This window comes from Panthera pardus, unplaced genomic scaffold (assembly GCF_024362965.1).
Source record: "Panthera pardus isolate Hobbes unplaced genomic scaffold, ASM2436296v1 HiC_scaffold_17, whole genome shotgun sequence".
NCBI classification, from domain to species: Eukaryota; Metazoa; Chordata; class Mammalia; order Carnivora; family Felidae; genus Panthera; species Panthera pardus.
In genome coordinates, this window is record NW_026526732.1 from 18,320,013 (window position 1) to 18,335,938 (window position 15,926).

The following is a 15,926-nucleotide window of genomic DNA, read 5'->3' on the forward strand; positions in this document are numbered from 1 at the left end:
CCGCGCCCGCCCGGCTGCAGGTAACTCACCAGGATGCCCATCACGTCGCTCCAGAGCCGGGAGAACGCCTCGGACATGCCGGCGCCCCCCTCGGGTTCGGGCTCGGGCTCGGGCTCCGGCCCCGGGCCGGCTGCTCCCGCGTCCTCCATGGCCGCGTCCCGCGCGCCAGCCGTGCGTCCGGGTCCCCGGGGCGCCCTCGCTCCGCACCAGCGCGCGGCCGGCCCCCCCGCCCGCCCCCCGGCGCCGGTCCCCGCCCGCCGCGTCAGCGAGCCGCGCCCCCGCGCCGCATGGCCCCGGCGACCCCGCGGGGGCCCCTCGCAGGCGCCCGCGCCTCGGCTCTAGGTGGCGGCGGGCCGCGCGACTGACAACTCCAGAAACTTTCCCAGCCCGGCTCGGCTCGGCCGCGGGGTAGCGGAAGGCAAAGTCCGCACCACCGAGTTTTACGGCGGGGAACCGCGGCGGCCCCAGCGGCGCCTAAAGCCGCGGCGAAGGCGTTTCTTCCCGCGGCCGGGACCAGCTCGCTAAGGCACGCGACTCATTTCTTCCAGCAAGTCCGGGCAGGGCCCCGCTGGGCTGAGCGCGGCGCCTCGGCGACCGGCCGGGCGCGCCTCGGGACCCCTCTCTGGAAAATGAGCTCTTCCAGCTCCACATGACTCTCTCCCCTCGACGCTAAAGAAAGCGTTTAGCAACAAAAGGTGCTCTGATGTCAGGCTCTTTGCATGGAAATGAGCCACAGACAGGAGAACAAATCGCCTGTTGAAAGAGCAGCCGCGCTGCGTCTCCCGCCTGCGCAGGCTTCCAGTCGCGCCATGCACGGAAACGTTTTGGGCCACAGGAACTCGAGAAAGTGGATCTTTAAGCGACTGCCGCCGAAAGCGTTCGCGAAGAGTCGGTGTCGCTGCACGATCGATCCGCACCTCGCCCCGCGTGCAGTCAAGCCATCCCAGGAAATGCAACTCTGAAGCTGTCAGCCGAGACTTGCAAAAACAGCCGTGAAACCTTGGGCACGAGCCATCGTGTGCACCGTTTTTATTATGAGCGGGACGTTTTGGTTCCTGGGTGCCCACAATGCCCTGCATTGCTAGGGGTTTCGGCTGTTTAGGGAAAATGCGCTTTGGGTTTTAATGGTTGCCTTGTAGTGAGAGCATAGGGAAGGGCCAGTTTCGGAGCTAAATGTTATGGTTGTAACCACTGAGGCAACACACACTCCGTGTGTGTGTTTTTCCAAGGACAAGATCCATGACGGGTTTATTTTATAAGGGAAATAGCCCTGTAGAGGTATTTATCCTTTTATGAGTCATTCTTTAAAACCCACTCAAGAGAATTTTCCCTGGGAGATGACACATCGTATTTGGTGATTGATCCCTTTGTGTAACCGTTAAGAAACCACAAGGAAACTGATCCTACGTTAAAGGGCTGAGAGGTACCAAAAAAAATAAATAAATAAAATAAAAGCAGGTGAAATGCTCCAGGAAGAGAGAGCCCTTGCTTGTTTTAGAGGCCTCTCCTGTTTGTTTTTGTTTTTCCTTCGGAGTCCACAGAAAAGGAGGGGATAAGAGCGTGACCTTGAAACGTCCTTGCTACAGCATTAATTACTGGGAGCACCATCCATCGATGCACATGGATGAATAGCCCTTAAGGAAAGTTCAAAATTGAAAGAAAAAAAAAACTTTAAAAAAAGTAATTACATTTATAAGCGTAATCCCTGATGACAATAGTTTTGAAAGGGAAGAAAAACAATGAGGAAGTGTTCCCTTGAGAGTAAGGAGGCATCAGGTTGAAGGGTCAAGAGTGCTGGGCACTGAGTCAGTATGACCAGGCCTGTGCTTTCCTGAACGGATGCAGGAGGTACCCCGGATGTGTGCTCTGAGATGCTGGGAACCCCAATAATTTTAGTTAAAGCAGTGGCGGGCTTTACTAATATCATTATCACATCGATAGAGACATGAAACTAAGAAAAAAACCCCAACCTTTCAGGGTTGATTTCACTGGTGTATTTGAGAATTTCGATGTATTAGTCACATGGTAACTTACTCAATTCAAGAAAATACGAACCGTGCGGCGTCTACCAGGAGGCAGCCTGTTCTCCACATAAATACTTTCGGGCAAGGGATGAAGCAAGAAGTCAAGTAATCAGGGTGCCAGGAGCCGGGTTGGGGAGGACTAAGTCTCCAGCACCAATCATGAGTCTTTCTTCTTGACTCATCAGATGACCTAGGGGCAAAGCATTTAACCTTTCCTCGCTCAGTTTCCCCATCCTAGATGAGGCAAAGCCTTGCTAATTGCTACCCAAGTCCTCAGAGGTGATATTATATTTCAGGGTCATCTAAAGACAGGTACTTTTAAGCAACAACGCATATACACCTATCAATATAATTAAACCTTAGCCCACATTTTGGTGTTTCTAGAAATCAACCTACCCTAGATATTTAAGCTCCTTTTCTCAGTGCTCCCTAATAAATGTATGGGGAAATGAGATAACTAACATTGGGGGTGGGGGGTAGGGGTGTGTTGATACCCACAATTTTGCTGTCTGTAGAGAAGTAAGAACTTTTGAGGAGTCATTCTCAACTTCTACAATAGGAATAATGTTGATGACCATTTTTTAAAATGAAGCTGAACCTCTCTGCCCTTGACTTCATAATGTGTCTGCTCAAAACGAGCCCGATTACTTCTCCCAAATTTGAATCTTTCCTCCTTTAGTTAATGTCAATCTTTGCTTTCAAAAATTTCTTCAGGGGCAGGGCACCCGGGTGGCTTAGTCGGTTAAGCCTCCGACTCTTGGTTTCGGCTCAGGTCATGAGCTCACAGTTAAGTCAGTTCGAGCCTTGTGTCAGGCTCCATGCTACCAGCACAGGGCCTGCTTGGGATTCCCTCTCCCTCTCTCTCTGCCCCTTCCCTGCTTGCACTGTCTCTGTCTCTCTCAAATAAATAAACTCCAAAAAAAATTCTTTAGGGCTTTTGAACAAAATGTAAAAGACTGATCATCAACATCATGATCATCGTCATACTATTTCAGATCTGATACAGTACCATTTACTCAGAGCTTTTTATAATATATCCCATGAGGGTGAAAAAGGGCCTGGGAGGTGATCTGGGTAAAATCCCTCCTTTCACGTAAGAAGAAATGGGCTCCAGAGAACTTGAACAATCAGTCCAAGTGAACACAGCTACGTAGCACAATCAGATGACTTGATTACTTTGAAAAATTCTTTTTAATGTTTATTATTTTTGAGGGGGGGGGGAAGGGCAGAGAGAGAGGGAGACAAAGAATCCGAAGCGGGCTCCAGGCTCTGAGCTGTCAGCACAGAGCCTGACGTGGCGCTTCAACTCACAGGCCGTGAGATCATGACCTGAGCTGAAGTCGGATGCTTAACCGACTGAGCCACCCAGGCGCCCCTGATTACTTTTAAAAGTTCTTCATCTTGGGGCTCCTGGGTGGCCCAGTCGGTTAAGCGTCCAACTTCAGCTCAGGTCATGATCTCACGACCTGTGAGTTGGAACCCCGCGTCAGGCTCTGTGCTGACAGCTCAGAGCCTGGAGCCCGCTTCGGATTCTTTGTCTCCCTCTCTCTCTGCCCCTCTCCCGGTCACACTCTGTCTCTCTCAAAATAAGTAAGCATTAAAAAAAATTTTTTTTTAGGGGCTCCTGCGTGGCTCAGTCGGTTAAGTGTCCGACTTCAGCTCTGGCCGTGATCTCACGGTTCGTGAGTTCGAGCCCCGTGTCGGGCTCTGTGCTGACAGCTCAGAGCCTGGAGCCTGCTTCGGATTCTGTGTCTCCCTTTCTCTGCTCTTCCCCTGCTCGTGCTCTGTCTCTCAAAAATAAATAAACGTTTTAAAAAATTGAAGTTCTTCATCTCCACTGTAATATGTTTGCCCTTACAAAGATCTGCAGGGTAGGCAAGTATACATGTACTCATAAGATGTGTATACACAAAGTACCCAGGAATCCTACTCACCCCTTCTGTCTTTCTAATTGGAATTGCCATGGTGTTGGTGAATGAATTCCAAGGCAAGAAAAGGAATTCCAGAAGATTTCCCAGCGATTTAGTGGAGACCCAAAAGTTGATTGTGAAATCAGTTCTGTGGATCCTAATATATATTCATTGCAATGAATGAGGAGTATCAGACTGCATTCATAGAGATTAAATATTGATAATACCTATCTCACTGAGTTATTTTTTAATTTTATTTGAGCGAGAGAGAGAGAGGAAGCACAAGCAGGGGAGAGGGACAGAGGGAGAGAGAGAACCTTAAGCAGGCTCCGCACTCAGCCTGGAGCCCAACGTGTGGCTCGATCCCACAACCCTGGGATCATGACCTGAGCTGAAATCAAGAGTCAGAAGTGCCACCCCCTAGAGTGTTATTTCTTGAAAATTAGTCTCAGTCATATTGCTGCACATACAGATGTGTAACACATATATATAGAGAGAGACATATATGTATGAATGTAAATATGGCATGCTGTGTAAAAAGTGGTTCTCACTATGAGTCAGGATTTTAAAAGGTTAAAAGTCACTAGCAATTGTCGGGTGTTGCCTACAGTCTATGTAGGTCATCATTGTGACGTAAGAAAGACAAAGAAGTCTATTGCTTGGCATTAAAGGTAGAGTTTGGAGTAGAAAGCCCAAATGTAATGGAGTCAGGACAGAGCTGGGTTTGAATTTTCACTCAGGTTTTTATAAGACATTGGGCAAGTTATTTATTTCATCTGGAAAATGGGATAATCCCGCCTATTTAAGATGATTGTTGTAAGGCTATCTGTAATAACTCAGGCAATAATTCTCTATTAATTAGAACCTTTCCTCCTTTTTCCCTCCCTTTGCTTTTCCTTCCCCTATCCACTCATACCACGAAGGGGTAGCTATCAGCAGGAAATCTCCCCGTTCATACCTACATCTTGCATAAAGGAGTAATTCTTAGCCTTTAAATACGGTGGCTGAGGAAAGGACTTGGGAGGTTCCGTGTGGCAGGGTGGGGCGGTGAGGACTGGTCAGCTTTTGTAGTAAAGGTGGTAATGACAGCAATAACAACATCTGTCACTTACTGAAAATGTACTCTAGGTCAGGCAAGGTGCCTGACATCTAAAAAATATTTCAGTTAAACCTTAAATGGAGTTTATGATTTCTCGCCACGATCCACCACCCTGCTCGTTTCATATTTCAGTACTTGTTCATCCACGAATTTGTTCAAGCTACCAAAGTCAAGAGACCTGCTTGAGTCCTTCCCCTCGCTTACCAGCAGTCCCGTCTGAACCATGGATAAGGGGTGCCTGGGTGGCTCAGTCAGGTGAGCGTCCCACACTTGATTTCGACTGGGTTCGTGGTCTCATGGTCGTGGGACAGAGCCTCAAGTTGGGCTCTGAGCTGACAGCGTGGAGCCTGCTTGGAATTCTCTCTCTGCCCCTCCCCCACTCGCTCAAGCTGGTACATGTGCTCTCTTTCTCTCTTTCGAAATAAATAAACAAACCATGGGTAAGCCTTGTGGATTCTACTTCCTAAATACTTGCCAAACTCATCCACCTCTCTCCATCTCCCCTGCCACGGTCTTAGTCCATCCTACCAGCAATAACAACATCTGTCAATAGTTTACAATATTTTATCTAGATCACTGCTTCTCAACGTGTAGACTGAAGAACAGAAGCCGTGGCATCACCTAGGAACTTGTTGGAAATGCACATTTCCAGGCCCCATCTCAAGCCTACAGAATGAGACAGTCTGGGGGTGGGACCAGCCATCTGTATTTTAACAAGCCTCCCTAGCTGCTCACATCTGAGGGCCATTTGGAACCATGGAAATGTCAGACTAAGGAAAAAGAACACATGGCTGAGGAAACGCGAAGTTTTAAAATGCAATATCTCGAAAAACGATACCGGGAGATTGCTTTAAAAACATTAATTGGTTAAAAAAAACTGTCACGAGATAAGTGAGTGGCGATCCCCAAATCAGATGCTCAGCGATATTTGGCTTTAAAGGGCAATTAAATATTGGGATTAAACTGATAATTAAAATTATCCATAGAAGAGTACCTGTTTCAGGAACACAGCGTCATGGAAATACTTGGTATTTTTTAAAGACAACACCTATTCTGCAGAGGAAATGTAACATTAAGCAGAGATTAGGTCTGAAAGATTATAAATAGCCCAACTTATTCATTTATTTTTTTTAATCGATATTTCATTTTTTTTTTTTTACCATACTGCCTTCTGAAATTAAGCAATGAAAATAGATAAGCTCATTTCATGTTGGCCTACCATCAGCAACGCTCTCTGGCACTCCAATGCTGGGCGTCCCGCAGTGCCTTGGGGATCTAACCTCCAGGACAGACTGCAATGTTACATTTTCCCTTGATGATCCCACACATTTTTTTTTTTCACAAATGCCTGAAAGATGAGCCAACCTCATGCTAAAGCATTACCTGTTTAAAAACCTCTTCGTCTCAAAATATTTGGTAAGAGAGATGAGAAAAGAGCTCAGAGAAAACTAAACAGGAATTAAAACAAAGTAAAGACGGACCACAGGCTCGGGAGAGAAGGTAAATAAGCCTAAGGACGATGCGGGGCCATAAATACTTTGCTCTGAAATCTCTTCTTCCACCCTGATAAGCTATGTTACTGGCCTAACCCGTTAGGTTTTCATCTGTGTCGATGCTGTGTAAACACCGAGGTTCTGCCTGGGAATTATCCCGTCAGGCCTACTAGTATTCAAAGGCCATTTATAATTCTGAAATACGAGGATTCTGAACTATTCAGTGATGCATCTAATGGACGATTCTGCTGGGCTGCCGATAGTGATTTCACAACGTTTAAGGCAAAGAACCAAAAGACTTCAACTCATAAAATTACTTCTGAATTAACACGAGGATAGTGTCCTGTAGAGAGACCCCTGGTGATGTGACAGCAAACTGATACCTCAGAGAGGAGAAAAAGGGAACACGGAGAGGGCATTATCTTTGGAATCATACGCCCTCCTATTTATCTTTTTAGATTAGGAGAGCATAAGGGGGAAAAAAAGTGCTGATAAGAGACCAGAGATTGTGTTAAATATTTCCAAATTGTGCGAGGAAAGGCTTAAAAGCATACCGGGGAAGTATCGTCTACCAACCAAATTTCTTCGTCAACCTTGTCCATTTTATAAACTTTACCCAATGAGAACACCTAGTAGGCTGTCCCTATCGCTTAAACATACTTGCAAAAAAGAATTTTTTCTATGGGGCGCCTGGGTGGCTCAGTCGGTTGGGCATCTGACTTCGGCTCACATCACGATCTCACGATCTCGCGGTCCATGAGTTCGAGCCCCGCGTCGGGCTCTGGGCTGATGGCTCAGAGCCTGGAGCCTGCTTCCGATTCTGTGTCTCCCTCTCTCTTTGCCCCTCCCCCATTCATGCTCTGTCTCTCTCTGTCTCAAAAATAAATAAATTTTTGGGGCGCCTGGGTGGCGCAGTCGGTTGAGCGTCCGACTTCAGCCAGGTCACGATCTCGCGGTCCGTGAGTTCGAGCCCCGCGTCAGGCTCTGGGCTGATGGCTCGGAGCCTGGAGCCTGTTTCCGATTCTGTGTCTCCCTCTCTCTCTGCCCCTCCCCCGTTCATGCTCTGTCTCTCTCTGTCCCAAAAATAAATAAAAAACGTTGAAAAAAAAAAATTATAAAAATAAATAAATTTTTAAAAAGTTAAAAAAAAAAAGAATTTTTTTCTATTAAATTAAAAATCTCCAGTCAAAACTGTTGCTCTGTTTCTTTGAAGTTCCAAAATATTATGTGCCACAGGACAAAAGATTCTTGTTACTCAATTAATCCCGCTAAGCATAGAGGATTATTACAATCTTATCTGGAAATGAAGCAGGAGCCAGGATGCTTTGGTTGAACAACAACAAAAAATAACTTATGGTTAAAGACACTTGTGTACGGCTATTTAAAAAGGAGGGGGGCACTGAACTGTGACTAACATCCCGGAAAAAAATACATGTTGACTCATTAAAACAAAGGAAAAGTATGATATCCTTTTTACCATTCACTTTTTTACAGAGTCACGTATTTGCTGGATAAATTATTTAAGGAACAACCCTGAGTCTTAGGGTTGACTTATTTAGAAACCCTAACAGCCCAAACTGATGCCAACTCTCTATATGGTTCTGCTCTATGCTGTTCTATGTCTTTTGCGAGGAAGTCAACGTTTCATATCACAAGGAGCAAGATTTTAACACTAGTAAAATTTATCTGCTGGCTATTAAAATGAAACACCCCCATTCCTGTTCCCGGAAAAGAATAAACAAAAAAACACTCAACTTTCCCTTCGGCTATAAAATTCTATCATTTTAGAATCTTAGAAACATATATCTTCCTTCTCAAGCAATCTGCCCCCCCTCCTTTCCATGTAGAGTAAGTCATATGGTCTCCCCCTCATCATTCAAAGCCATTGTCCTCTCTTGGTTACTTTCTTTCAAATCGCACTTCCTGTGACACACAGAGCCATGGGTGCATGTGCACACGAACACACACACACACACACACACACACACACACACACACACAAAGGCTCAGTTATCTCAGTTCTTCTGAGCTGCCTTACACAATTGAAGATATAAATAAATGAACTTGGTGAAGAACTCATCAAAAGAGGTGATGCCATGGGAATGTCTCAATGAGCTTCTCACATATGGAGATAGAAGTTTGAATGACAGGACACTGGGGTCATGGCTACTTCTTGAAATAGTGCCTTGGTCAAGCTTCGTGAAACAATTCCCTGTTTAGGGAAGCATATAACATGCTCTGCTTCTATGGTTAGTGCTGGCCTGAATGGGTTTGAAATCTAAAAGAAATATTAATATGGGTAAGCAGGCACCAGATTTTCTACACCATTTCCCTCTCAATAAACACAAATATTTTCAAAGAAACAGAAAATGGATTGTCTAGGCAAAAATTTTCCCTATGCCTTATAAATGAAACAGCTAGGTGCTAGCTACTCTTTATCTAATAAATGTCCTCAAAAATCAGATGATGTTGATTCCAATAGCAAAGAGACACTGAACAAAGGCCACTTGTTCTAGAAATGAGGTCATTTGGACAGTCTATCCATTAAGAAAAAGCCTATTCTGCTTTCAGAGGTCACCTATTAGGGCAGGAAATCCATCTTTCAACCAGTGGACTTAACATCTGGCCTAAGTCTTCTGGGCTGAAATGTCAATTTCCTGGTCTAAATGGAACACACATGAAAGGAAAAAGATGAAAAATACAAATTTACATTTGCCGAAGAATTCTTCAACAGTAGCGTGGATTATAAAAATTCTCCAAAACATAGCTACTCTTGAATGATCAAAGCTAACAAACGAAAACAGTAAAATATCTGTGTGAAAATTTTATTTTTTTCTTTAAGAACTACATAAAGGCAAAATTAAGAGGCTAAAGCTAAATCATAGCAAATCGACCATTCACTGGCAAATCCATAAATAAATCTACTTTAGTCTAGACCAACTCATCACAAAAATTCGTGAGGATTCATCCCAGGCTGGACCAGATTTGCTTTTGTATGATGAGAGAGAGAAAGAGGAAAGAGAGAAAGAGAGAGAGAAGGAGGAAAGAGAGAGAGGGAGAGATCGACTCACAAATCAATGAAACTTAAAGAAGAAAAATGAGAGGATTTTTATCCAACATCAGGAAATAATATTTTAAGGCTGGTTAAAAGTATCATGAAACATTTCATGTATAATGAATTCTCCTAAATAAATTTATCCTACTTTCTGTATTCTTTGAGAATATTGCATGATTTTGACTAGTTTTTCTCCTACCGGTTCAAATTAAAGAGATTTTGGTCTGTTATTCAATCAGTCAGTCATCATGCAACAAATATTGTTTGAGTGGTGATTATGTTTGGCATTATGTTGGGTATTAACAAAAGATAGCCCTGGTTTCCAGGAACATCTAATCTTTTTTTTTGAAAATGAAGTGTTAAACTGTCCAATGTAGGTTTGTTTTATTTATTTATTGTTATTGTTATTATTATTATTTTTTTAGAGTTTATTTGGAGAGAGAGAGTGCACGTGCTCACACGTGAGCAGGGGAGGGGCCCAGAGAGAGAGAGGGAGAGAGAGAATCCCAAGCAGGCCCCACACTCAGCAAGGAGCCTGATGTGGGGCTCAGTCTCATGACCATAAGATCATGACCTGAGCCAAAATCAAGAGTCGGCCACCCAACCGACTGAACCACCCAGTGCCTCAACTTTAATTTATTTAAGTAACCTCTACACCCCACGTGGGGCTCAAATTCATGACCCTGGGATCAAGAGTCACATGCTCTTCCAACTGGGCCAGCAAGGTGCCCCGGGTTTGTTTTATTGATTATTGGCCATGTGGAGCCTCGAGGGGGGTGAAATGTAAAACAAGACCGTTTTTAAGTCATGCTGCTAACCTGGGAAAAGGTTACAAAAATTAATAATGTGGCTACTTTAGCACGTGCGTCTTGGTTCCTGCCTGATCCCACACGGCATTTCCAGCTTGATTTTCTGTTCGGATCCAACTTAGAATTATTCAGGGAAGCTCTTATCTATCTTTTTCCACATTCTCTGTATTCTCTGTTTTCTGCTTCTCTGTTTTGTTCAGTCTATTCATTTGTCTGAAATATTCCCCTTTTCTCCCCCCAGCTTTATTGAGACATAACTGACATACAACATTGTGTAAGTTTAAGGTGTGCAATATGTTGATGTGCTACACTTATATACTGCAATATATCCACCATAACATTAAGCTAACATTTCCATCACCATCATGCCGCATAGTTACCATTTCTTTTTGGTGGTGAGAACATTGAAGATCTACCCTGTTGGCGGCTACAGTGGTAGTAACTATAATCACCGTGCTGTGTATTAGATCCCCAGAACTTATTTGTCTTGCAAATGAACTTTGTACCCTTCAACCAATATCTCCCCGCTCCCCCATCCCCATGGCAACCACCATTCTACTCTGGTTCTGAGTTTGACTTTTATAGATTCCACATATAAGTGATACCATACAGTATTTGTCTTTCTTTGACTTATTTCACTTAGCACAACGCCCTCGGGGGCCATCTGTGTTGTCACACATGTCAGAATTTCCTTCTTTCTGATGGCTGAATAATAATACTTCATTGTATTTATATTTATTTGTGTCACATCTTTCTATCCATTCATTGGTAGACATACACTTAGGTTGTTTCTATACCTCGACTATTGTGAATAATGCTGCCATGAATGAGTGCAGATATCTCTTTGAGATGCTTTTTTCATTTCCTTTGGATATATACCCAGAAGTGGAATTGCTGGATCATATGGTAATTCTATTTTTTTAATTAAATTTATTTATTTATTTATTTAGAGAGAAAGCATGTGCATGAGAGCACATGAAGGAGGCACAGAGAGAGAGAGAGGGAGAGAGAAAATCCCAAGTGGGTTCCATACTGTCAGCATGGAGCCCAATGGGGTCTTGAACTCATGACCCACAAGATCATGACCTGAGCCAAAACCAAGAGTCGAAACGCTTAACCAATTGAGCCACCCAGGTGCCCTGGCAACTCTATAATATTTCAAAAAATCTCCATACTGTTTTCCATAGTGGTTGTAATAATTTACGTTCCCACCAACGGTACACAAGGATTCTTTTTTCTCAAGTATCTTTATTTTTTGAAAGACCCATAGGATATGATGGTTAGTAAAAACAAACAAAAAAAAATGATACCATTGACATAAAAGAGAATGGAAAAGTGAGAAAGACAGAACTCAGAGAACATCAGCATTCAAGAGAATGCCACAGGGAAATGACACAATGTCTGAGTGATAATGGTCCCAGAGGAGGAGAATCATGATGCACCATGTCATGGAAGGTGGGAATTACAGAAAAAAGCCATCAGCAGTGTCCAACATGATGGAAAAGTCAACCAACAGTATACTCATTTGGGAGGTTGCTGATAATCTTACTTGGCCAGTGCATTTTCAGCATCAGGGGAAGGAGTAGAAGCTATATTGCAGGGGACTGAAGAATGATGAAGAAAAATGGAAAAGAAAAATGATAATCAGAGGGGATCACAAGGTCCGAAGAAAGATTTTTAAAGATGTGAGCAAATTTGTAAGTTAAGTGGAAAAGAACTAGTAGAGAAGGAGAGGTTGCAACTTTACAGAGTACCTCTAAAATAAGATCCCAGAGGAAATGATGGCGATGACGTTACAATTTAGATTTTTGAGAAACTACTGTTGTGGGTTTCCCTCATTTTGAGGCCAAATAGACTACCTCTTTCTTGAAAACACATTGCGTCCAGCCAATGATACAACAAAACTGATCTAAGCATTCTAGGTAACAATTACATTCTAAGTCACATTTCCCCGATAGACCACCTTCAGTGGATTTTAGGGTTTTCATAAGCTTTTATGCAGACATTTTAGATATTTCAGTTCAACAAATATTTATGAAATGTGTATTGTGTACTCAGCATTGGGAATATGAAAATAAGTCACAGATCCTGATCTTGGTCAGCTTCGTCTAGTGAGGGAGACAGACACAGAAACAAATATTCTCAACCCAGCGTGATAAAAGAACGCCCAGGTCCTTTGTAAACCGAGAGACTAGATAGCCACTGCAGCCTGGAATCATCATGGAAGCTATCCTGTAGAAGGCTTTGTCTAACAATTCTTGAAGGAAGAGTCAGAATTTACTAGCTGTATAGGCTCTAAGTTGGTTTCAGGCTACGAGAACAACCAGAACAAAGGTTCAAAGACATAAAATAACAGTATGTGTTAGAGGAACTTGAAACTGTTTTAAGAAATGTTGGTGAGCGGCGTCTGGGTGGCTCAGTCAGTTAAGGATCGGACTCTTGATTTTTGGCTCGGGTCATGATCTCATGGTCTGTGCTCTTGGGCTCTGGGCTGACAGCGTCGAGCCTGCTTGGGATTCTCTCTTTCCCCCTCTCTCTCTCTCTGCCCTTCCTCCACTCGCACAGGCTCTCTCCCTCCCTCTCTCTCTCTCCCAAATTAAATAATCATTAAAAACAAAAGAAATGCTGGCGAGAGAATGGCTGGATCCAAATCTCAAGATATACAGGTGGTGGGTCCCAGTGCACCTTGTACGCTGTATGCTAAAGAGGTTAGTCTTAATGTTCTGGAAGAGGTCATTCTTGGTATTTTGATGCTTCCTAATTTCTTTTCTGGGATGGTAGCCTTCCTTTTACTTTCAGAGTGCGCCATGAACTGCCGAGAGCCCCTGGGCCGGGTAGGTAATTACACAGCCTGTGATAACAGGGTACACGTGAAACACCATGGGCACATTAGGGAGGGAGCAAAATTTAGAACACTTCATTAATGTGCAGGTCATACCTGCCCAAAGGCCATGCTGAGTTTTTTCTTTTCCTTTCCAATATTAGTATATGGGCCACCCCCCTTGATACTTTCTAACAGCACTACCAATCAGCTGATCTCGTCCCAGATCTCTCCACCAAGTCTGTGATCTGAAGTTGTTCACAATCTCCCTGGCTTTCTGAGTCCTTAACTCTAAAATGAGATATTTGGGGTCTCTTCCATTTGTAACATCCCGTGATGCCGGAGGGGGGTGTTTAGATACAGAAATGGGCTTAGGGAATAAGGTCTAAGGCAGTCACGAGGTGCTAAAAGTCTGGGGAGCAGGCAAATGCCTTTCCTGCTTCATGGAAGTCCTTTATACAGTGCATGGGTTATGGCATCTGGAAGATAACCTGTATAAGAAATGGCCAGTATATGCATTCTTGATGAGACTAGAGGGTTCCTCCATTTTCTATCTAGAGATCAAACAGGATCTTCATGAAGGTGGCAAGCAGTGTGATGGATATGAAGAAAATTATCACCGTAATTTATCACCGTAATTATCACCGAAATATCACCGTAATCTTATTCCTGTAAGATTCAGAAATTTGCTCGGATGCGTCACAATCCATAAAAGTGTTTATATCCTCTAACCCAGTATTCAGGTTTCTGGGAACTTAGTCTGGTAAATTATTGGGGGAAAAAATGAGAAGCTCTGTGCTCAGAGAATTATTATCACATTTGTATAATATTGAAAATTTGGAAAGAAGCTTCATATTCCACAAGAGAAGAATAGTCAAATAAATGATGCTATGGAAAGAATAATACTCACTGTTTAAAGTGTTAATATAAAGAACATATAACAGCGTGGGAAAATATCCTTTGTATAAGATACTTCACTCTGAGAAATTAGGAGTGCCTATGTATAGAAATGAGAAGAAAACGTGCAAATAGTCTATGCCGTTGTTTCAACGATAGTAGGAGATCAATAAATATTTTTTGAACGAATAAATGAATGTAAAAGGAGAACTAGGAATGCACGGGGATGGTGGAATTTTGAATTACATTACCACTGAGAAGTTCTCTATGCTGTTACTCTGTAGTTTGATGATAAACACAGAGTTAATAGCTAACATTTGAAATGTTTACCGTGGGGCGCCTGGATGGCTCGGTTATTAAGCACCTGACTCTGGCTCAGGTCATGATCTCATGGCTCATGAGTTTGAGTCCTACTTCCCGTGAGCTCGAGCGTGCTTTGGGTGAGTCCCACTTCTCTCTCCCTCCCTCTCTCTCTGCCCCTCCCTCACTTGTGCCTTCTCTCTCTCTGTCAAAAAAACCCAAACGTATCCTATGTCTGGACGCTACCCTATATATTACATATTTTGAAACACTCGCTACTCATCCATCACCTTCCAAAACGTGCCTGCTACTTTTCCTCCTCCAGATTCAAGCCTTCATGGAGCCACATTCGATGCCGGTCAACACAACTGTGCTCCAATGGTCTGGCGAATGAATGATTGAATGCCTCAGTGACAGAGAGTGGCAGAGACTTCAGCCCATGATATTAGTGCCTTAGACCACAAGGTCTCCAGCGTGACACCTGGGCAGGAATTCTCAGTACTCAGAAGCTTAGACTTCTAGATTCTCTATGTAAATAATTGCAAAAAATCAGAAGGATTGAGCTTCTGAAGCTGAACGGCTAAGATTTCTTCTCAAAACCCAGTCCCAGAAAGTATAACTTTTTACATTACTTATGATAATTCTTGAATGCCTCACTGTTCAAGGATGGAATGTGCTGAGAAAGGTTTACATATTGTCGCATTTCCAAAAAGGAATAGGAATGTCTTATGGCAAATTTTTAAGGAATGGAATCTGAACAGATGCAGCCTCCAATAAAAGCAAGCGGGAGCTGTTGGGAGTCATGCTTGAGAAAGGTTTTCTTAATATTTCCTCAAAGCTTCTTAATAATAACAAATATTCGGGAACCTCCTCTTTTGATCCACCCACAGTGTTTAATTTTCCTGGCTTTGCAGGTATCATGATAAATGTGGTGTCCCAGATTAACAAGAGGTCTTTATTGGACTGAATTTTATCATTGGCTTATGCATGGCTGGGGTTTTTAGAGGCCACTGGAGTTGCTTGTCCGTATCCAAGAGAAGTATTTAGCCTTTGGTCAGCAACACAAGCAATTTCACCCTTGATTTTTCTTGGATACAGAGCCTACCTTCTTTACTATTCATCTCAGCTTTTCCATGGAGAGACGCTATTTTTGAAGTTGCTCTGTGCCTTTGGCCGTTTCTCCCAATTCCTTCCCTTGCTGGCTGACTCTCAGAATGGAGTTCAGTCAGCCAGGTGGCATATCTGATCACCATTATGTTCCTAGAGGCACAAATGGCAGTGTGTTTAGGCAGAGCCATCTCGGGGCGTTGTATTTCAGTAGCTCGTGTGACATAAAGAGCCTCACTTTGATCTTTCAAGCACGCGTATATACTCAAGATGCACACCTCTTCCCATAATTCTACAATCCCTGCCTGTGCAGGAGCCTGGGCACTTCAGGAAAGCAATAATAAATGCTACTTGAATCGTCCCAACATATGGTGCAAGTTTCTCCCAGAAATATTTATAACCTATGAAGGA

The 15,926-nt window shown here is 43.5% G+C and overlaps 1 protein-coding gene across 5 annotated transcripts in view; it reads right to left on the reverse strand.

Moving 5' to 3' along the window:
- Positions 1-15,926, reverse strand: part of SASH1 (SAM and SH3 domain containing 1) — a 334,045-nt gene that overhangs the window by 195,403 nt on the left and 122,716 nt on the right. The window contains exon 1 of one of the 5 annotated variants that reach the window (XM_019424974.2): positions 30-236. The exons of 3 other annotated variants lie outside the window; for them this stretch is intronic. In XM_019424974.2, coding sequence (XP_019280519.2) covers positions 30-149 — 120 coding nt within the window. In that variant the 5' untranslated portion in view covers positions 150-236. Of the gene's footprint in view, positions 1-29; positions 237-15,926 lie in introns of those variants that run through there. One more of the 5 variants, XM_019424982.2, reaches the window with a different exon arrangement.